General features: G+C 33.4%; 9 protein-coding genes and 2 non-coding genes across 14 annotated transcripts; 3 read left to right on the top strand and 8 right to left on the bottom strand.

Moving 5' to 3' along the window:
- Positions 1 to 551: 551 nt before the first annotated feature.
- Positions 552 to 2,426, bottom strand: srg-14 (Serpentine receptor class gamma-14; the record flags this gene model as incomplete). Its single annotated transcript, NM_059422.2, has 4 exons — positions 552 to 796; positions 839 to 1,012; positions 1,489 to 1,851; positions 2,196 to 2,426. The coding sequence occupies 4 exons, from the start codon at positions 2,424 to 2,426 to the stop codon at positions 584 to 586; spliced, it is 981 nt and encodes a 326-aa protein (NP_491823.1). The 3' UTR covers positions 552 to 583.
- A 333-nt stretch (positions 2,427 to 2,759) lies between these two features.
- col-58 (Nematode cuticle collagen N-terminal domain-containing protein) lies at positions 2,760 to 3,947 on the bottom strand. Its single transcript, NM_059421.5, has 4 exons — positions 3,746 to 3,947; positions 3,625 to 3,700; positions 3,407 to 3,526; positions 2,760 to 3,358 (listed from the first exon to the last, which is right to left on the bottom strand). Exons 1-4 carry the CDS (start codon positions 3,896 to 3,898, stop codon positions 2,838 to 2,840), a joined length of 870 nt encoding a protein of 289 aa, NP_491822.2. The 5' UTR covers positions 3,899 to 3,947; the 3' UTR covers positions 2,760 to 2,837.
- Positions 3,948 to 4,367: 420 nt separating this feature from the next.
- F26B1.5 (Serine/threonine-protein phosphatase) lies at positions 4,368 to 6,062 on the bottom strand (the record flags this gene model as incomplete). The annotated part of the gene is made up of 7 exons (NM_001047189.2): positions 4,368 to 4,598; positions 4,643 to 4,726; positions 4,769 to 4,883; positions 4,942 to 5,033; positions 5,141 to 5,504; positions 5,557 to 5,765; positions 5,979 to 6,062. 7 exons carry the CDS (start codon positions 6,060 to 6,062, stop codon positions 4,395 to 4,397), a joined length of 1,152 nt encoding a protein of 383 aa, NP_001040654.1. The 3' UTR covers positions 4,368 to 4,394.
- Positions 6,063 to 6,539: 477 nt separating this feature from the next.
- On the bottom strand, positions 6,540 to 7,849 carry C10G11.1 (uncharacterized protein; the record flags this gene model as incomplete). Of its 2 annotated transcripts, NM_001263238.3 has the most annotated exons (7): positions 7,805 to 7,849; positions 7,699 to 7,763; positions 7,526 to 7,655; positions 7,035 to 7,285; positions 6,895 to 6,987; positions 6,751 to 6,845; positions 6,540 to 6,620 (listed from the first exon to the last, which is right to left on the bottom strand). In NM_001263238.3, the coding sequence occupies exons 1-7, from the start codon at positions 7,821 to 7,823 to the stop codon at positions 6,578 to 6,580; spliced, it is 696 nt and encodes a 231-aa protein (NP_001250167.1). In that variant the 5' UTR covers positions 7,824 to 7,849. The 2 variants fall into 2 exon arrangements, with proteins under 2 accessions (NP_001250167.1, NP_001367495.1); NM_001380507.1 differs by lacking the exons at positions 6,540 to 6,620; positions 7,699 to 7,763; positions 7,805 to 7,849 and having other exon boundaries at positions 6,747 to 6,845; positions 7,526 to 7,651.
- A 942-nt stretch (positions 7,850 to 8,791) lies between these two features.
- Positions 8,792 to 10,260, top strand: C10G11.10 (uncharacterized protein). Its single transcript, NM_059418.2, has 7 exons — positions 8,792 to 8,839; positions 8,881 to 8,945; positions 8,989 to 9,118; positions 9,393 to 9,634; positions 9,679 to 9,768; positions 9,824 to 9,918; positions 10,102 to 10,260. The coding sequence occupies exons 1-7, from the start codon at positions 8,821 to 8,823 to the stop codon at positions 10,142 to 10,144; spliced, it is 684 nt and encodes a 227-aa protein (NP_491819.1). The 5' UTR covers positions 8,792 to 8,820; the 3' UTR covers positions 10,145 to 10,260.
- Positions 10,261 to 10,879: 619 nt separating this feature from the next.
- srh-50 (Serpentine Receptor, class H) lies at positions 10,880 to 12,763 on the bottom strand. Its single transcript, NM_059417.2, has 3 exons — positions 12,500 to 12,763; positions 11,344 to 11,996; positions 10,880 to 11,079 (listed from the first exon to the last, which is right to left on the bottom strand). The coding sequence occupies exons 1-3, from the start codon at positions 12,700 to 12,702 to the stop codon at positions 10,913 to 10,915; spliced, it is 1,023 nt and encodes a 340-aa protein (NP_491818.1). The 5' UTR covers positions 12,703 to 12,763; the 3' UTR covers positions 10,880 to 10,912.
- A 114-nt stretch (positions 12,764 to 12,877) lies between these two features.
- srh-51 (Serpentine Receptor, class H) lies at positions 12,878 to 14,683 on the bottom strand (the record flags this gene model as incomplete). Its single annotated transcript, NM_059416.2, has 3 exons — positions 12,878 to 13,092; positions 13,436 to 14,088; positions 14,460 to 14,683. The coding sequence occupies 3 exons, from the start codon at positions 14,681 to 14,683 to the stop codon at positions 12,923 to 12,925; spliced, it is 1,047 nt and encodes a 348-aa protein (NP_491817.1). The 3' UTR covers positions 12,878 to 12,922.
- C10G11.16 lies at positions 13,650 to 13,799 on the top strand. Its single transcript, NR_050186.1, has one exon. It is a non-coding gene; the product is annotated as an Unclassified non-coding RNA C10G11.16 (non-coding RNA).
- A 763-nt stretch (positions 14,684 to 15,446) lies between the features above and the next one.
- Positions 15,447 to 17,409, bottom strand: srh-49 (Serpentine Receptor, class H; the record flags this gene model as incomplete). Its single annotated transcript, NM_059415.1, has 3 exons — positions 15,447 to 15,610; positions 16,163 to 16,815; positions 17,189 to 17,409. The coding sequence occupies 3 exons, from the start codon at positions 17,407 to 17,409 to the stop codon at positions 15,447 to 15,449; spliced, it is 1,038 nt and encodes a 345-aa protein (NP_491816.1).
- 21ur-15496 lies at positions 16,220 to 16,240 on the top strand. The gene has a single exon (NR_050185.1).
- A 130-nt stretch (positions 17,410 to 17,539) lies between the features above and the next one.
- pnk-1 lies at positions 17,540 to 20,107 on the bottom strand (the record flags this gene model as incomplete). Of its 3 annotated transcripts, none has more annotated exons than NM_001444118.1 (9): positions 17,540 to 17,847; positions 17,904 to 18,023; positions 18,073 to 18,302; positions 18,348 to 18,523; positions 18,603 to 18,808; positions 18,863 to 19,029; positions 19,079 to 19,269; positions 19,860 to 19,918; positions 19,987 to 20,107. In NM_001444118.1, 9 exons carry the CDS (start codon positions 20,095 to 20,097, stop codon positions 17,758 to 17,760), a joined length of 1,350 nt encoding a protein of 449 aa, NP_001431074.1. In that variant the 3' UTR covers positions 17,540 to 17,757. The 3 variants fall into 3 exon arrangements, with proteins under 3 accessions (NP_001431074.1, NP_001431075.1, NP_740868.1); NM_170879.9 differs by having other exon boundaries at positions 17,632 to 17,847; positions 17,904 to 18,033; positions 19,987 to 20,097; NM_001444119.1 differs by lacking the exon at positions 19,987 to 20,107 and having other exon boundaries at positions 17,542 to 17,847.
- Between the last annotated feature and the right edge of the window lie 304 nt (positions 20,108 to 20,411).

Below are 20,411 nucleotides of genomic sequence, written 5' to 3'. Positions count from 1 at the left end.
TTTCTGATTCGAAAAAGTTCGGAATAAATCACCTCCATACTTTTTAATAATAAATTTCGCAACGAGATAAATGGGAACTAGTTAAACAGAACTAAAATTTCATGAGAATATTACAAATTCAGTTGAAAAGAATGAGTGGTGAAACTATTTAAGAAAGAAAAGGAGGAAACATTGGGCGATGAAAGCAGAAATGAGCGCCGCGGCCCAAAATTGTTATCAAAAAGTGTAACCTTCGCGCCGAAATTCGAAATGTTGAAGCGAATAAGGCGCCAATAAAGAGCGTTGGCGCCAAACTGATTTTTGGCGGTAACTTAAAATCGAATTGTTTGCTTTTAAAAAATCGCATTAATGCGTATTCATGGAATGTTTTTGAGGAAAAGATTTATACTTCCGAAAATATATAGATTTTCTAGCCCTACAAAAATGAAAAATGCAGAAAACACAAACTCCAATATAAATACCACGATATATCTAACCTTAATTGTACAGTAATCTACCGTAGTTCTAAAAACGGTGCAGCATGCATTTCAACATGATTGAATAAAACATACTGTTGAATAAACAATACTTTATTCGAAAAAGTTCAACGAGCAATCACCATTCCGGAAGTTCTAGTTAACATTTTTGACAGTGTCTGATTTTTTCGTTTACTTTTAAAAATGTGAGTTCGAAGATTTCTGCTAACACATATCATTACAATTGGAGAACCAACAGTTAAAAAGTCTAGAGCTAAAAAGCTAAATCCATAAACGGGGCTTGATGCATCAGTGTATGAGAAGAAAAAGCTGTAGTATATCTGAATGTTCTAGATATTTTTTAAAATTCAGAAGTTAATAACCTGAAATAAAACTTTAAAAGTGAACCCAATGGATATGATAACCGTTGCATTAGAGATTGCTTTTTCTATTTCTTTTGATCTTTCTGGAAGTTTTAACAAAGTAATTGCAGTGCATATAAATGTAAATGATAATGCAATAATAATAAAAACAAGTTGAAAACGAGATTGGCTTGCCTGAAACAATAAATATTAAATATAATGTACATATTTAATGTGCTCCCAGCCTCAGTTCTTGTCACGAACAAGTGTGTTGGGTTACTGTACCCGCTTATCTTCTCGTTTTCCCAGAACTTTTCAATATTTCAGAATTAAAAAACGCATAATTCTAGAAATATGATCAACACAAAAAGAGAGAATGACAAATAGAAAGATTGATGATCTATCATTGTTGCGGGTACGGTAGCTGAAAAATTTTACTCGTCTCGGGATCCGAGACTGTTGAACAAAAAGTTCAGTCGAAAGTGTAGTTTTTCGCATGTGAGGTAATATGTCTAATTTGGTATAATCTGGAATCCTTAAAGTCACACTCATTTATTTTGTAAGGGTCTCTCCAGTTCATCTTTTATTTTTCTGTATGTGGTTCATTAAAACAGTTTCTTCAGTTTCTTTTAGTTTTAAAACAAAAAAGAAATGGAAACAGATGAACTTACCCAGCTAACTTTCTTGAAATAGCTAACCCAGAAACCTCCATACGTGGATTGCATGTAAACTCGAGATATAGCAATATTCCAGTCAGCACAAAATGGAATTAAAAAAACTGCACTAATCACATATTTCAAGCTTTTTCTCCATATTGAATCGTGCGTTATTGGAAACAGGACACACGTCATTCGATTTAAAACTAACAAAACTTGTAAAAGGGATTTACAAATTGATACATGATGAGTTAATAACATTATAATCTTAAACCCAACAAGCGGAGATTGAAAGTAATCAGCGAGAACAGGGCATATTGGTGTAAAGTAAATAAAGAAACGAGCAAATAAACCTTCTGTTATAAGAATTGATATGTTCTGAAGAAAGTACGGTGCCCATTTGAAACCTAATGAAACAACAGATTCAAACAGAAAGGTCTTACAGCGAAATAAATTTATAGTAGCACTTGTGACTTTTTCGTTTATACTTTTTCAATTCAAATTAAAATTCTGATACTCACCAGAAAATCAAGTAAACCAATAAAACGGAAAAAAAATTTGCAACGAAGGCAAAAGAGAAATGAAATTTTCATGAAATTTTCTTTCAGTACAACCTTTTTGTATTATACGATGCTCCGCGCTTTGTTTTTTTGTTGCAAATTTTAATTATTAATTTCTTCCGAAAATCTCTGAAACTATGAGTTATTAAAAAAAACACTTACAGCTATACAATCAACCGAAAAAAGAGTAAAAAAAGAGTTCGTGGAATAAACTTCTCTACATCTCCAGAGAATAGTCCCCAATACGGCCGAATTCAAAAATATCCCAGTAATAATGTAAATTATTTGAGCTGTGAATTTTAAAACTTCAATGTTTGTATTATAGGATAAATCACAGTCTACAGGAATTGGATCAATATCAAGATTCTTCATGTCAGGCGAGAAATCTGACATTCTAAAGACCCTAGGATCGACAAAGAAAATGAAATATTGGAAATAGAAATTCAATGAAAAGAAAATCTCAAAGTGCCAATTATGCCTGGAGGGGTGCGAAAATAGAGAAAAATGTTTGATCACGCAAAGGTTGCATGTCTATAAAGTTTGGACACATGATGATATTAAACACGAAACATATAACATTTTGATAATAAATTGTTTGAATATCTTGGGAAAACGAATAACAATTAAATTAAAATTAATGATTTATAAAAATATTATTGTAGCATTGAAAATGTATTAATTGTAGGCAAGTAAAGCTACATTTGGTTATTTATTTGTTTACTATAGTTGATTGTGACTTGCTTTATTCAGTTCAGTTTATGAGTTGCTGTTGTGATATAAAATTTATTCTCAAATATTATGAAATTATACAGATTTCTTTATTTGTTTTGGACATGGACAATATTCTCCATCAACACCTTGAGGTCCTGGTTGCCCGAATCCACCAGGTGTACCATCCATTCCCTTTTGTCCTGGAGGCCCTTGTGGTCCAGGTGCTCCTGAATCTCCTGGAGCTCCTGCCAATCCTGGAGAACCAGGTCCTCCCTGTACTCCACTATCTCCTTCGGCTCCTCGAGGTCCTGGTGGCCCGGGAATTCTACGAACACGTACTCCATTATTTCCCGGGTTTCCAGGTTTTCCATCAAAACCAGGATCTCCAACCGGTCCTGGAAGTCCTGGTTCTCCTGGATATCCTGGCGTTCCGTGTCTTCCTGGGATTCCGTCGAGACCTGGTGCTCCAGTAATTCCTGGTACTCCAGGTGGTCCACGTGGTCCTGGTGGTCCCATTGGTCCAGCTGGGCATTGAGCACATCGTCCCGGATCGTGACGAAGCACTGATATGTCATCACCTCCTGATGATCCCGGAACTCCAGGTTCACCATCATCTGGAAGTTGGGGTAAATTATGAGATAAATTACAATAAAAACGATTACATCCATCTTCCCCATTAAATCCGGGTGGTCCTGGTGGTCCACGGCAATTGCATCCTCTATTCGCAGTTCTTCCAGTCTGGAATCCACCTGTTACTGGGACAACTGGAGCGCGTGTCAAATCTGAAGAAAAAAAAAGTTCTTCGGGGACACCATCAGTTTTTCATAGGTTTAATAAAAAATCATGTTTAACTAATAAAGTTCATGAAAAAATAACTTACATGCATGTCTTTTGTGTCGGTCGGTTTCTCCAGTAGCTACAAAAACGAGATCATCCCAAATCTTTTCTGATGTCTCCTAAGAAAACCTTCATGAACTTCAGTCTAAAATTATCAATCAAACCTGAAAATGTTGAGTCTCAACAATAGCTTCTTCGGTAATTCTTGAGATCTCACTTTGCCACGTGGCAATTGAGACTAAAAGCACGATTGCTGCAGAGAGACAAGCTGCTGATAACCCGAAGGCGACGTTGTCCCATTTAGAAGAAGCCGTCATTTTCTTCAAAAGAAGAAAACGAAGAATGATTGTAGGTGATTAGATTAGAAAAGGAAGGATGGGTTGGTGAGGTGATAAAGTGTAATTACGGTGTAATGTGTGATTGAAGAACAACTAAACAAGATAATACACACAAATATGTGATTACTAATATACTTGATTTTCAAACTAATGAGCGAGTTTCTTTTCAAGAGAAATATTACAATTTTCGGCCATGTTAGGCGAGTTTTTTTAGTTGAAAATTCAAAATCCTTATTTTGTAGGAACCTATTTTGGAGGCATTCTTTCAGACGACATGTAACACTTTCCTTCTTACTATTAGCCAACGACCAGTAAAAAGGCAGCTCTCTGGAAAACAGTTTAAAATTTCAAAAAATAAAGATGCATATATCAAAAATGTTTTACAGAAAATGTAATACGCTAATTTAGCTAGAGCCCATTTGCATTAATGTATTAGAAAATGTTGCGGTAGATAATCAATTTTTATTTCAGATATCTACTTTTTGAGGCTGGTACTCTTAGAACTTGAAAATGTAGAAGGAATAAAAGAGTTTGATTTCTTTCTTGAAATATCAGGCAGATGGTCTCCACGAGTGATTTCATCTGAACCCAAAGCTTTTGTACGAAGTGGTTTTGTGTATCTCATTACACTAATACTCAATTGTCCATTTACGTCGACTTGCAACGTGGCACCACGGTTCTGAAAAATAAAAATAAAAAAACAATTCTTGAAAAAAAACTCACATCACTCTCATTCATGTAACGTGGCGCCGAGAAAATAGTGAGAAGCTTGCGGTCCGAGTTGAATTTGAATCCTTCGGGAATCATCTAGAATGTGTCATGAAAAATCAATATCGTTATTTGGAATACCTGATGGGCTCGAACAACTAAATGAAGATTTAGACGTCGGCAAACATCTCGTACTGCTGCATCATTGAAGGAATGTGCTAATCCACGGACAATGTTCTTGGCATACTTTGGTGTACTAAAAGTAAGTTTTGTCTATAAGTATTCCAAACTCCAATTAACAGAATGCAACTCACTCACTGATCGATGCCAAGGTTTGTACATCCATTGGATCAGACCACAATAAATCTTGAGCCAAATCGGTAACTTCCGGAAGTGGGCGTACGATCTAAAAACTATTATGTTGTGAACGATTTATAATTTTCGCAAAATTCCGGAGGAATGGGGAAGAGGCAGGTGAGTGTAATTCGCATTCCCGTAAAATGTCAAACATACGCTATCAATAGAATCCAATGACTCCAATTTTTCACTAATTCCTCCGTGCATGCACAAGATTCGTCCACCAACTAAACAAGCCAATGGCATAAAAGAGAACACTTCGTTGAATTTTTCCCAAATTTCGAAACCATCCTTTTTTCCAAGTCTATTCTCTAGTTCTTCTCTAAATCCATACGCAAAATTGATTGCTTTGGTTTCATGATTCCCACGTAGCAAAACGAAATTTGTGGGATACGCTATCTGAAACATAATAACTAAAAGGGAAACAAATTTCAGATCGAGAACCTTCAAAGCAAAAACTAGACAAATACATTCAATTGAATGATTTCCTCGATCAACATAGTCGCCCAGGAAAACAAATCTTCAAATAATTTCTTTGGAAAAATAATTTGTTTCGATTCAATTAATATTACCTGTTTGACGAATAACTGGTGACTATTTTTTGTTTAGCTTCTTCTTTAGAAATCCGAGAATTCAAAATTCTCACAAGATCCGGATATTGTCCATGGATATCACCAACAATTGTAACTGGCGGAGAGATTGTAGCAAGAGTTTTCTCCATTTTGAAAAGTTCCATAATTTGTCCAATCAAGAGAAGGAGGTCTGACTTTTCATATACATGCTGAAATAATCTTTTAAATTAATTTTACGTTTTTCACAGTTAGTTCACTTGAAGTTGATATTTCTGACTAGTAAATGAATTTTTAAACAAATATGCGAGCGAGCGATTCTTCATTCTACACAACTCTAGCAACTTTTGCGTTTGGCATTCTTAAGATTCTAAAGTTGGTTGAGAAGTTGCCGAGATTATTTTAATTTTGCCGTTCGAACCCACCTGTCTGTAATTGATCCAATTCTTGACGAACAAATGACTTTTGATGAATTGGTGAATATCGAGAGTAATGTTATCATCAGCCATTATATCGAAAGATGTTAAGCTGAAAATAAGAATAAAAATAAGTAATAATATGAAAAACTCACTATATTTGTAACTGATCGTTTTATTAAACTACGCACCAATTTAAAAAATGATTGATTTCTTTGATCACAAGGTAAAAATGGGCTAAAAATGGGCGAAAATAACAGAAAAAATTAGTTCACGGAAATTTATAAATAAAAAATGTACATAGAAAATTATTATAAACATTTTTCCGGAAAAGGAATAGTTTATTAAGCCTGGAAAATCGTAAAAATATTAATTCTTGTATCCGATTAATGTATTATTTTTTCTGAAGTATTTTTTAAACTTTTAAAGTAATTATAGAGCAAATATTACAATAGTGACCGCCGTGGCGCCTCACCCAAACAGAGTTCCTGTTTCAAGTTTATTGAAAAAGAGAACTAATTAATAAAGCTATACTCTGAATTCAACAAAATACAGAAAAAAAGGCAAAGACAAGACAATAAATTTTATACAATGAAAACATCAAAGGATCATTGAGTTTTATCCACAGCCAATTCTTTGCAAGTAGGTTCTCTGAAATAACGTTTTTTTTCAAGTGATAAGGAATGGGGGAGACGAGACAGTGCCTCGATTAAAAATTGGAGAACAGCTACTACGCACAATTTCTAGGTTAAAATAAGTTAAAATAAAGAAAAAAACTCACTGCATCACCTTCATCTTCATTGCACTTTTATTATTGTTCGGAGGATCACAAGATGGTTTTGGTCCGGGAGTCATTGCACGAGTTGGAACTGCAGGCTGAAATTTATTTTAAAACTAACTTAAATTTTTTCATTTACAAACACACCAGATCTGTAGATTTTGGCATTTTCATGTCAACAGATTGTTTCTTAGTCAGAGCATTGTTGTTTGTGGTAGGTGGCTGTGAAGCCTCGAATTGCTTCAAAAAATATTATTGCTGGATGATCTGAGAGAAAAAAAACTTACGTAGCGAGAAACCCCAATCTGCTTTTCATTTGGCGCCAGGAATACACGTTCCGGAGCAATCGCACTCTCTTTTGTTCTTGTTCGAGGTGCCTTCGCTGGTGTCTTCAGAGGCGCAGGTATTGCCGCATCAACAGGTTTTTTAGGTTTTGTTTTGAGTGCAAGTTTAGCCAACGGATTCTCTTCATCATCACCTTCAAACTCATCCTTTTTCTCCACTGGTGCCTTGACGGTTATGTTGAATTTAACGTCATCTGGAAAATTATTATCTCATGTTCCCATCGCAAACCGCAAAGCCGCGTTTTTATCATAAGCCATTTTTATAAGTGCATGGTTGTATACTACTTGCCTACTTCATGCCTACACGCTTATTCCATATTTTAACCTATAAGTTTGCCTTTGTACGTGCCCTTTACACATGTTTTGTTCTGTCTTCGGGTTTACTTACTGGCCTACTTCATGTCTACTAAAACTGCTCAAGTATCAAAAATCACCATCATCAGAATCCGGTTTAGTAGGAGTTCTCTGTATTGGTGTTAAAGCCGGTGAACTAGACTGAGTTGTTCCAACATTTGTGTTTGTCGGAGATACGGATGGACGGTGTGGCTCTTTCTTTTTCGACGACTGAAATTTAGTTTTTATCACATAGATTTGTTGTGAAACTTACGCAGAAAATTAAAATCAATGGTACCAACAGAATGGGAATCAAATGACAAATCAAGGTTAGAATTTCTGAAAGATATCATCAGAATCTGTTCAACTTGCCAACCTACCTAAACCAAAAACGACCATATTTTTTGGTGGAAATTTAGAAAAACTTTACGAAATGATTTGTTTTTCTTATCAAATGCACAATCTCTTCATTTTTTTGCTCTAATCATTTTTTAAAATTTCACGTAAATCAATTTCTAGTGTTTGAAGTGTCGCTACTATAGAAAATTTTTGAAAAATATTTTCAAAACTTTTTGAAATTTTTTTATAGTCCAAAGGTTGAATTATCTCAGTTTTCCCCCCAATCGTGGAAGTCTACTAAAACTGGAATTTTTTCTACAAGCTTAACTACTTATGTACTAAGTTTCAAATGTAAAAACGAATGTTATTTTGTCAAACTGCAATTTTGAATAAATCATAAATCGACTTATTTTTCCCATTTTTGAGAAATTTTATTCAACGAAAGAGTCAATGCCAGTTTTGTTAATTTATACTCAATTGGTTAAAAAAGTTCTAAGTGTAACTTTCTGAAATGTGTATGATTTTTTTTCAAACTTTCTGTCAAATCATATGTCCTCCACAATTTTTGCTAGCAGATTCCGGCGTCCCCCATAACCAAAAACAGAAACCCCAGAAGTGAATGAGTAAATAATGATACAATTGATTCTCAATGTCAGACTTTATTTTCAAATTACGAGCGCTCCGGTATAAAATTCAAGGGACGAGAGGGGCGTCCTCATAACAGCCCTAACCACAGTCTTATTGTGAGTCGGTTTCCATCATATGGGAAACCTGAAATATTTCAGCACTTTCCTGTAAAAAAATTTCAAAGAGTTTTATAAGATTTTGCTATAATTGGCTTTATGGTTATATTTTTAGAATTGTTAGAGTAATGTTAAAAATTTGATCCACTGGCGATCTACTTCCCATTCCAAAAAAAAAATTATTTACGTGAAATTCAAGAAAACAATTGATTGAAAAAAGATTTTAAAAAAAGATAACAAAATCAAAAAGATTGTGCATTTGATAAGAAAAACAAATCATTTCGTAAAGTTTTTCTAAATTTCCACCAAAAAATATGGTCGTTTTTGGTTTAGGTAGGTTGGCAAGTTGAACAGATTCTGATGATATCTTTCAGAAATTCTAACCTTGATTTGTCATTTGATTCCCATTCTGTTGGTACCATTGATTTTAATTTTCTGCGTAAGTTTCACAACAAATCTATGTGATAAAAACTAAGTTTCAGTCGTCGAAAAAGAAAGAACCACCTCGTCCAATCGCATCACAGACCTCAGCTAATGCTTTAGTACCACAGTCTAGCTCACAACCTTCAACTCCAATACAAGCCCCTCCTATCAAAAATGAAGAGGATGATGGTAATTTTTCGATACTTTGAAGCATTGTCAGTAGGCTTTGGGTAGGCCGTAGTCAGGCAAGAATGGGCAAGTAGAGTTACTCAATAGTAGACAGGCAGATTGGCAGATAATAAAAGTAATAAAGTAGGTATGGAGCATGCATTTAAGCAGGCAGGCACGTAGGCAAGTGTGAGGTACACTCGTAGGTAGGCACGTTAGAAGCCATGATGACAAAACGCGAATAATCGGGCGTCCGGTTTGTCACGCAAACATGATACAATAAGTGACTTTCCAGATGACGTTAAATTCAACATAACCGTCAAGGCACCAGTGGAGAAAAAGGATGAGTTTGAAGGTGATGATGAAGAGAATCCGTTGGCTAAACTCGCAATCAAAACAAAACCTAAAAAACCTGTTGATGCGCCTGTGAAGACACCTGCGAAGGCTGCACCTCGAACAAGAACAAAAGAGAGTGCGATTGCTCCGGAACGTGTATTCCTGGCGCTGAATGAAAAGCAGATTGGGGTCTCTTGCTACGTAAGTTCTTTTTTATCATTTTTTCTACATAATCTTTTTTGAAGCAATTCGAGCCTTCACAGCCATCGACCATGAACAATGCTCTGACTAAGAAACAATCTGTTGTCATGAAAATCTCAAAAGCTTCAGACCAGGTAAGCTTCAAAAGAAAAATAAAGTTAAAGTTGAAATTTTAAAAATAAATTTCAGCCTGCAGTTCCAACTCGTGCAATGATTCCCGGACCAAAACCATCTTGTGATCCTCCGAACAATAATAAAAGTGCAATGAAGATGAAGGTGGTGCAGTGAGTTTTATTTTAGTCAGAAAAGTGAAAAAAAAACAAGATTTTGAAAACTTTCCTAATTCACGTGCTTGTCTAACCGAAGACGATACTTTTTTAAACTGATTACAATTGATCAGGTGGATGTTATAGAAAATATAAAATCCACATTTATCTGACCTCGTTTTAGAAAACAATTTATTTCAGAGAACCTACTTGCAAAGAATTGGCTGTCGAGAAAACTCAATGATCCTTTGATGTTTCCATTTTATAAAAAATTCTTGTCTTGTCTAGTTTTCTGTGTATAAGATTTGTTAATTATTATATAATCCTATAGTTCTGTATTTCAATAAACTTGAGACATCAACTCTGTTTGTTTTTCTGAAATTCTCAGCAATTGTTTAGTGAATTTCCTATAAGGAGCGAATTAACGAAATGAATCAAAATAATTAAAAGATACTCCAAATCATTTATTCAAGTCGAATTCTTCGAAAATTATCTTCACAAACAAATCGACTTCCAAAAATATAACTGAAAATCTCAAAGACATGCCCCTGTTAGAATTTGCATTTTAATGACGACAACTGATTTTTTTAAATAAATTTTAGAAATAACTAAGCCCTCAAAACTATGATGTACTTCTGTGACTTTTTTGTTCAAATCAGAAATCTTGACGCAAATGAATGTGCATTTTTGCGGAAATAAAGTCAGATGATTTCTTTATTATAATATTCATCTCTAGATGCGTCATAAATGAGTGTATTGATGTGATCTAACAAACCTGATGAATAAATATAAATAAATAACGTTATTTCGATTTAAAATTTTAAAACTGTAAGATCGAAAAACATGAAGCGTTTGAATGTTAGGATAAAAACTATTCACTATCATAATCATAACCAATAACTACAGTTGTATTCCATATTTTAATTTGAAGCTGAATACTTTTTTCGTCGAATTTAACTATTTATAATGTTGTCTGAAATAAATAGATACTTTATTGCTTTAAAAAACATGACTATAAACTTGAAATCACTGCAACTCTACTGTTAAATATATCTGGTGTAGATCGCGAAATTAACAGATTTTTAAAGAATATTCTGTATGGAGAATTGAACAGCAGAAGAGAAAATGTTGATATAGCACTATTTGCCGATATAAATAAAATGCAAACATTGATTAATCCTGTAAAACATAAACACAATTGTTGGACGTCCCACGGTCCCAATAGAAGGATAAGTGGGACGTCAGTCATATCAGTTTTCAGATCAATTTTCAGATAAAATTTTCAGATTATTGATTTACCTCTATTAGACTTGCATGGAAGACTATTTTTCAATTGTCTGAACGAATGCGAGACTAGTATATACTAATTTTCGATTGACTCGAAGGGGTCAAGAAAACACGGTATTTATATTTTAAACTGTGTTTTCCATTTAAAAAAGTTACCTTGTAAATAGTATCTGGTTGAATTCACATATGCAACTAAAAATACAGGAACTGCGAGTACAAGAATCGGAGATGAAGCCTGAGCAAGTGCGGCTTTAAAGAAAGCTTTTTGTAGTTGTTTTGTTCGGACAGAAAACGTGGAAACCATCTGACTTTTGCGAAGATATATAAAACTGTGAACAATCAGGAAAATAATTTCAATGGCTATCATAATATTTGTGAAATAAGCCAAACCACTCCAAATGTCAAATTGTTTGACTACCGCGAATGAACATGAATTGAAATACAAATCTATTGGACATGGAAGTATTTCTAAGTATTTCAATTTTAAAAGCTCTTGTGACTCTTCCTGAAGCAATACAGGAATTGAATTTGTAGCCCCCGCGAAAAAATTGAAAATGCCGATCAATATCCTGTGTTGATCCCTTATTTGATAAAACACATCTGTTGAGGGGACCAAGTGTTTATGACGATTCTCAAAAAGTGCAATTGCTGCAGTTGCAATTCCACTGTATACAAAATGAACAATACACATTTGATATTGAGAACTTATGTCAAGATACTTGAATAATCCAATATAACATCGAACTTGTGCAGGATAGAATTGAAATGGCGTAGTGAGAAGCGAATAGAAAGTTGTTAGCATTAAGAACCTGTAACAAAAGTACGTTTTTCATATGAAAGACTAAACTTCACAGATATTTTTCAAAACCTTTGCGCAGCTCGGACTCGACATTAAATCTACTCTGCACTAATGTTTTCTACAATCCAATATTGTTAATCTAAAAAATAATAGAAAACTATCTAGTATCCTTCAAGACAGTTTCTTCTATTTCAGAGTTTTCCCAAGGTGACCATAATATTTTTTGGAGGTCGAAAATTTGCAGAATGAACGAAAGAGCCAAGTAATTTGTGCGGAATAATTAATTAAAATATTTTTTTTTAACATACACAATTTTATGTTATTTTATAAGAGTTGTCTGAATACAATTTTGGGCGAAATGTTTGAGAATAATAATGTGATGCTTTTGCGACAAATTTCAACAATTGTCGAGCTTGGTAAATTAAGTAATTCCACAATTTACAAATCGGGGAGAGCGGCGGGAATCTCGTGTAATCCCTAATGCTGTGAAAAATAATTTACATTGAAAATTACCAAAATTGTAGATGAAATAAATGCCATTTGAACGTGGTCATATATTTAGGAGAATGAAAAATAATGCAATAAAATCCCAAAAAATTAATGGGCAAAATAATTGAGAACTCTATTTTGGAACTTATTGATAGAAATTCTGGAGTTGCGAATATTGTAAAAGATGAGTTACATTTTGTGTAGTTTGTAGTGTAATATTCATTCATATTTCAAAAAGTTGAAGACATGCGCGTAAAATAGGACTGATAAAAATGCAAGTTTGTATGGAGACTGCTCGAATCTTCATGCATCAAAAAATTCTGGTCAGACTTATATTTAAAAAAAGAAGAAAATGTATGTTTAAAGCTGACTCCAACTCGCACTGATAATTGCAAAATAGAATTCAAAATAATTTATTTGTAGAGAAATCTTATTTCGAGACCGTGTTCAATTAATTGATGCCATGGCAACTCTGGTCGTCGAAATCTCAACCTTCGGTAAAATTTTCAATAATGTTCCTATTATAAAAACACGATAAGATTTGTTATAAATAAGAAGGGAAATTGTAGAAAATGCACTGTTCGCTGGTATGAATAAAATGCAAACATTGATTAATCCTGGAACAATAGTTGATTGTTAAAGTTAAAGCCTGAATTAATAATTTGCCTTACAAGGAAAGGTTATTAATTTACTATTTCTACAAGACTCGAACAAAATATGTTAAAGTCAAAATTATGATATGAGACATTACTGAAACATTTTAAGAGGCAAAAAATTTACTCTCAGCCGCTTAAGTTTGGGGTCTAAAAATGTTGAAGTGAATTTTTCTTTGATGTTTATTTTTCAGGAAATTCAAAATGTTTGGAAAATCGATTTTTTTAAAGTCGGATTTAAATGTTTTTCTATTGTGACATTTCTATAATTCGAACAATTCTGAACTCTTTTCATTTTCTTGGCTACCTTGTAAATTAGCTGACGTCACTAATATGTATCCAAGCATGATGAACGGAACGAACAAAACAAGAAGAGGAGCCGCAACCTGAGCAATGGCTGCTCGAAAGAATGCGATTTGAAGCTGCTTGGTTCTAACAGAAAATGTATCCACAACCTGACTTTTACGAAGACATAGAAAACTGTGAATTATGAAAAATGCAATTTCAATGGTAACAATAATATTTGTAGAATATGCAAGAATACTCCATCCAGTTATTTTCTTCGAAGACGCAAATGAACAAGAATCAAAATATAATTCCATTGGACATGGAACAACTTCAAGATTTTTAAGCTTCAAATACTCTTGAGAATCGTCTTGCAACATTACAGGAATTGTATTTGTAATTCCAACGGAAAAATTCAAAATCCCTAATAAAATACGAGGACTTTTATGAATCTTGTACGTGAAATCCGTAGTCGGTGCCAAATGTCTGTGACGATTCTCGAAAAGTAAAATGACTGAAGAAACAATTCCAGAAAATACAAAATGAACAATGTAAACTTGATATTCAGGGGGTACTCCAAATTGGCGAAGAAAACCATTTGAACAACGAACTTGTGCAGGAAAGAAATGAACTGGTGTAGTAAGAATTGAATAAAATATTGTGAGAAGGAGAAACCTGAAGTTACTTTTAACATAGTTTTAAAATAACATGCTAGGGAAATTTATCTCTCGTATTATTAAAACTCCAAATTCGAAAAAAATTAACAATTCAAGTTTCTGAATTCTAGAAAAAAAACAGTCGCCATAAGCTAAAAATATTTTTTGGAATTTGAGGGTTAAACTCGCTTGAAATTAATATAGTTTCTAATATAAATACTACATCTCAGTTTGAAGCATATGAGGCGTTAAAAAGTTAATCTTGCCCGTTCGCCCTATTCACGCGCCTTCCTAACTCTCAGAGGCTAGAGAACTATTAATTTTTAATTGTAACTATGAACGTAAAAATGTTCTGAAAAGTTCTGGATTATCAAGAATAGAAAATCATACCAAAATTGTAAATGAAATAGATGCCATTTAAACTCTTTCATATATTTGGGAGAATGCACAAAAATGCAATAAAATCCAAATAAATTGATAGGAATTATCACTATAAATTCCACAATCGCACTGGTTTTTAAAAAGTTTGGCGATGAGAGAAATGAGAATTCTTGAAGTTTTTCATAGCATTTCGTGTAATTTGTAGAATAATATTCAGCTAGGGTAGTTGACATTTTAAAAGTAACAAATGAAATTTGGAAGCAACTGATTAGTCAAAGGGTTTCCCACGTTGATCAGACTCTTTTACATGCTTCACTAACTTTGTCTCGTATTCTTGTTTGCAGAATATTGGTCTCATAAGAATCAGGAAATGAAATAATCTTATTGTGTCTATAGATATACCAAAACAAGCAATTAGTGACGAATGTCATTTTATATATCACTATTTATAATACTTTCATGTTCCAGAACAAGGTATCATAACAACTGAAAACACATAGGTGCTACTGGGAAAATTCTGGGGAAAAGCAAGATGAAAAAGTACAAGGAATATTACAGGGGTTTATTTAATTTTATAAAAAATCTGATTTTTTGTAGTCAAAAGTTCTTAGAATTACTAGGACCAGCTTTGGGCAAGCAATGAAAATTTTGTCAAAAATGTGGATCCACAACACTAACACACTATTGCACTATCTTACGCACGTACACACTGTCGGGGTCATTTCATAAGTTGACTAATGTTTCCAATATGTTTCCAAAATTAGCCGGGACGAAAGAGCGGCCGAAATTTCACAGATTTGAAAATAACGTTAAAACTTGGCGAGTTTTTTTTATCTTGAGTAGTTAGAACGCTTTTAAAAATTCTAAGGAAAAAATGACTTTAGTAAAAGTTATCAATACAAACAGACAGTGTCAAAATTTCAAGAAATGAAAAAAAAAACGGTTAGGACCATATGAAGAAGGGAAACTTCACAAGAAGGACAAGAATGATTATTATTAACTTGAAACAATTGCCACGCGACTGTTCCTTTGAACCGAGTTTGCTGTTATTTTAAATTTATGTCTCACGAAATCTCGATATGGTACATTAAACAAAATCAATGAACCTGTAGAAAGTGCACTATGAGATGGAATGCATAATATACAAATATTCATTGCGCCTGTAATTGTTACCAGGTTAATATTTCTAAAGCACTTTTCTTGTTTCAAAAACATTATTTCTATTTCACTTCATTTCCAAAGATCAGTGTTTGTGAGAAACTGAGATGAAACTAAAATCACATGTTGCACTTTCACATTTACATGATATGACTTATAGTCTCACAAAAGTACAAAACTTCTAATGGAAAGGGAGGAAGCTTTATTTTATATAAATTGAAGTGTTTTGAGATTTTCTAATGAAAATATCATGTTGATTTAGTATGAAATTTCACTATGAAAAATAATTATTGTTAAAAGTTTTTGAATAACCAAAAATTTGATTCTAAAACTCTACAAAATATTCAAGAGACTACTTAATTTTTGAATTCGCCCGCTACCGAAAATATACTTTTTTCCAATATTTTGGAAGTAAACTCAATGTTCCAGCATCTCTCCTCGTATGAATTCAACATTAAACTAGTATCTTCAAGATTTTTTGAAAGTTGTTCAAACAAATTTTTGATTCAAATCTCAATTTGGCATCTTTCATGAAACAAATAAAAGTAAATTACCTGGCAGATACTGTTTTGTAATTAAAATATAAGTTAAAAGAAACAATGGAACAACGATAACCAAAATTGGAGAAGTCACTTGCGCAATTCCAGCACGAAAAAATGATTTTTGAAGTTTCTTGGTTCTTTTCGAAAAAGTGTTGATGTTTTGAATTTTTCGAAGATACATCAAGCTATGACTTATAAAGAATATAACTTGAATAGGAATTAGGCATCCAGCAGGTCCAACTCCCAGAGCCCAAATATTTTTGGCACTGGGAATGGCTACAGAGCATTCATCGAAATAAAGTTTTGTCGGACAAGGTACTAATTTGAGATATTCCATTTTTACAAGCTCTTGATTACCGTCTTGTAGAAAAATCGTCCATGCCCCTAAACTTCCAAGAAGAAAATTAAAAATTCCGAGTATTAATCGATGAACTCCATTGATCTTATAAAAAATATCAGTAGGTGGTACAAGATGTTTGTGTCTATTCTCAAAAAGTAATATGACTGCGGATACAATTCCTCCAGTTACTATATTGATTAGAAGCAATTGATATGTTGAACTTATATTCATATCACGAAATAATCCAACTGAACAACGCACTGAAGCCGGGAAAAAATGATATGGAGTTGTGAGGATTGTGTAGAAAATTGTGAGAACTGTGAACCTGGAAAGTTCGAAAAAAGATACATGGAGAGTTGAATTTCTGATAAATACTTGCAATTTCCTGTGATACAAACTTAATACTTTTAAATAAAAGTTGCGTAAAGGGTACGCGCCTTTGAGTAGTACAGTAACCCAGTCCATGTTAATTTGCAAGTTTTTTTTTGCTGCCGACCAAGAATTTTCTATCATGTTTTATGTTTTACAGTTTAGTTTTACAATAAAATAATGCCGTTGAGATTTTTAAAATGGGAAAACGAATATAATTACGAATTAAGTTGGGTTACTGTACTTTTCAATGCGCACACTTTTGCACGGCTTCGTTTGGTTTGTTTTGTTGTTAATTTTGAAATTCTGTGAACATTTACCAAACGTACCAAAACTGCAAATGACACAAATGAAACTGAAATTCACTCATATATTTCGGCGTTTTGAACAAAATACAATAAAAGCCAAACAAATTAATTGGAACAAGCACAAAGAATTGGGATTTCGCCCCGAACGATAAAAATTCAGATGTTGAAAAAATCGAAAACAATTCTGAGCATCTCGTGTAGTTTGTAGCATAATAATCTTGAAGTGATGTTGGGAAGGACATTGATTTTCTTTCGTTTGAAAAGAGAAGAAGGAAGTGAATGACATCTGATTAACTAGTGCAACTGATTCCAGATGGTTGAATCTCTAAAAAACTTATTTAAAAATGACGTGATTGTGGTGGAGAGTACGAAGAAAATTTTAAAGTTTATTATTTTTATTTGTATATTCATATATAAATAGACCTCTGTGCGAAATAAATACAATTAATAGTTCATCTCTGAGAGTTTGCCACAAAGTTGGTTCGGTCTCGACACGAGAAACGTTTGAAACAAATCAAAAAATTGAAATTATAAATTGGGGAATCGATTATGACTGAGAAAAAAGCTCGAAAATAAAGGAGAATTTATTATTAATCGTCTAATTTGCCATCCTCATCCAAAAACGAGCCCATGGCACCCAAATAACCTTCGTGTTTCAGATACAATGCTTCAATCTCTCCCTGAAAAATTATAAATATGAAAAGAGATTCTGGCACATAAATATTCAAAAGTTTACCTTGCTCCAATAATTTATAGCAAAAGAAAGCGTCCGCATTGTGATTGGATCTTGTCGGATGAAATATCCTCCAAAGTATATCCTTTTCAAATTATACCGAGTGCCATACAAATATGCCATCTGAAAATATCTGGACGTTTTATGAAATAATTCTGAAACTAAAATTTACCTGTCCAATATTGTTGCTGACCATCAACAGAAGAGATTTTGCAATATCTTCTGGTTTATGTTGCTGCTTTTTAGTTGTCTCTTCGAATCGATTACATTTAGCCATTGATCCAGCAATCAGGTCAGCTTTCAATCCAAGTTCATCATATGCTCCGCCATAAATATCACATACAAGCTTATCTACATTACGATGATCTCCTCGATTTGCCATTTCAAGAAGTTCGTCGAAATCTAAAAATTGAAAGTGGAAAATAGTTTATCTTCTGAAATATTTACTTTGAGCAGGTGTGAGCAGGCTTCCAAGTCCCATAAATGTTCCACCACCCATTGAACTACCACCAACTCGTTCGTAACTTGTAGGTGAATCAACTTTCAGAATACTGATACCGGTTCCAATATTGACAAGAAGGAATGGGTAGATAAGATCAGCGGCAATCGGACGATATTGGAATCTGCAAAATATTATTTTATTTCTCAGAAATTCAGATTTCTAAAGTGTGAGTTTGTGTGAAGTATGCAAGTATTTCTTACTTATTTCTTCCAATCGCATCATGATGATAAGTGAAACTTTCGTCAACATTTGTACTGAGTAAGAAATTAACACCAAAAATCAGAGATCTCATTTCGTCAGTTCGTTGTAAACGAACTCCCAATTCTTTCATTATTATCTCTGAATACTTATAGGATCCACCTCCTGTACAATGAATCACATCTCCTCTTTTACGATCAGTCCACACCTAGAAATGGGGTTTTTTATTAATTCATATTTTACTAGCCAAATATTAAGTTACCTCTTTTAAAAAATTAATAAACCGATCCATATCCGTGAATTTTTTGAAATTAACGAGTACTCGTTTTCCATCTTCATACGCATATTTCCGAGTGTGACCATTCAGAGATTCTTCTGGAAGCTCCTCATCCATTACAGAAGAGTATACAACTTTTATCAGTGTACCACCTATAAATTGACATTTTCACGTCTCTACAAAAAATTGTGGAACACCAACCAATATCAACAGATACTCTACTAGTTTTTCGAAATTTTTCAAAAGTATCCGATGCTGGTAGAATCACGTATGGAGTTTTTGGAGCTTTTTGTGTTTGACGTAAAGCTGTTGAAGCGGCTGGGGTAGTTGTTGGTAAAGCATCAGCAGCACATACTCGTGGTGATACACTCCCTGTCGCTGAATCTACTCGCCTGGAAATTAGGAAAAATTTTGATATGATAAAAAATGAATTATTTTATTTTAAGTCATGATGAGACCGAGTTCGACAGTAAAAAACTTTTCAACTTTCTGTCTTTTGCACTTGAATTTCGAGTAGAGAAAAAGGTTACTGTAGTTTGGCCCACTTTTCAATTTAATTTCGTTTATCGTTGGTTACAGAGTTCTGGCCGAGGTTTATTATACTTTCTGAATGGTTTTAAATTTTGCAAAGTTTATTCAAAAAGTAAAAAAAAGAAGCCTTTACAAGAACTCGCGACAAACGAAAGTAAAAAGCAAAGTGGGTCTAATTACAGTAAGCCTTGCTGAAATCAAAAGTTAATTCATCACTTTACTTATTTCGTGAAATGTTAGTGAAAATTAGGAAAAAAAACTTTTTTTACTCTTTTTCTGTAATATTTGGAAAATCAATTTTCTTAAAATTTCAAGTTGTTGAGTATTCACGATAGTCTAATGAGAAAATGTGACTTTTTAGAATTTCTTTTTTACTGATTTTTTTTCATCAACTTTATTAAAAATTTAATCTCCAGGAAGGATTCAAAATAATTTACAAAAAAAATCTCACTTTAATTTCGATGACAACAATAAATCGTCCATGATCTGATCCTCTGTAGCAGCGGCCCTCTGTAATGTTTCATTGAGAAAAATTACTCTCTCACAGTTGTCTGATAAAATATGAAAAATATTAAAACCTTTTCTCTCAGCACCAAAACTTTTCGAATTTTTGGTGGTGTTCGCCTCAAGTTTGGCGGACTGCCACGTGGCGAAATACGCCTGGATGACGTCACAGATGTGTGTCCCATTTTGAGTGAACTTAAAATAAAGATATTAGAGTATAGATTATGAACTATACAAATGTAAAGGAGAAGAATAGTTCAAGAGCAATATGCGGATAAAACAAGATTTCATTAAAAATTAAAATTGAAACAAATAAAGCAACACGGGGGAGAGATGGAAACAAAAAGTGAGGATCAACAGGAAATTGGCAAAAATAAAAATTATAAGAATGCTTAAAATTGTCTCTTCTTGGTTATCAGTTGTGACAGGAAAGGCGGGATGGAAGTTTGGAGGAAATAAGCAAAAATCACACCAGTTTTTGTTATCATTCATCGTCATC

Source organism: Caenorhabditis elegans, chromosome I, assembly GCF_000002985.6.
Source record: "Caenorhabditis elegans chromosome I".
NCBI classification, from domain to species: domain Eukaryota; kingdom Metazoa; phylum Nematoda; class Chromadorea; order Rhabditida; family Rhabditidae; genus Caenorhabditis; species Caenorhabditis elegans.
This window is presented reverse-complemented; position numbering and strand designations above follow the sequence as displayed.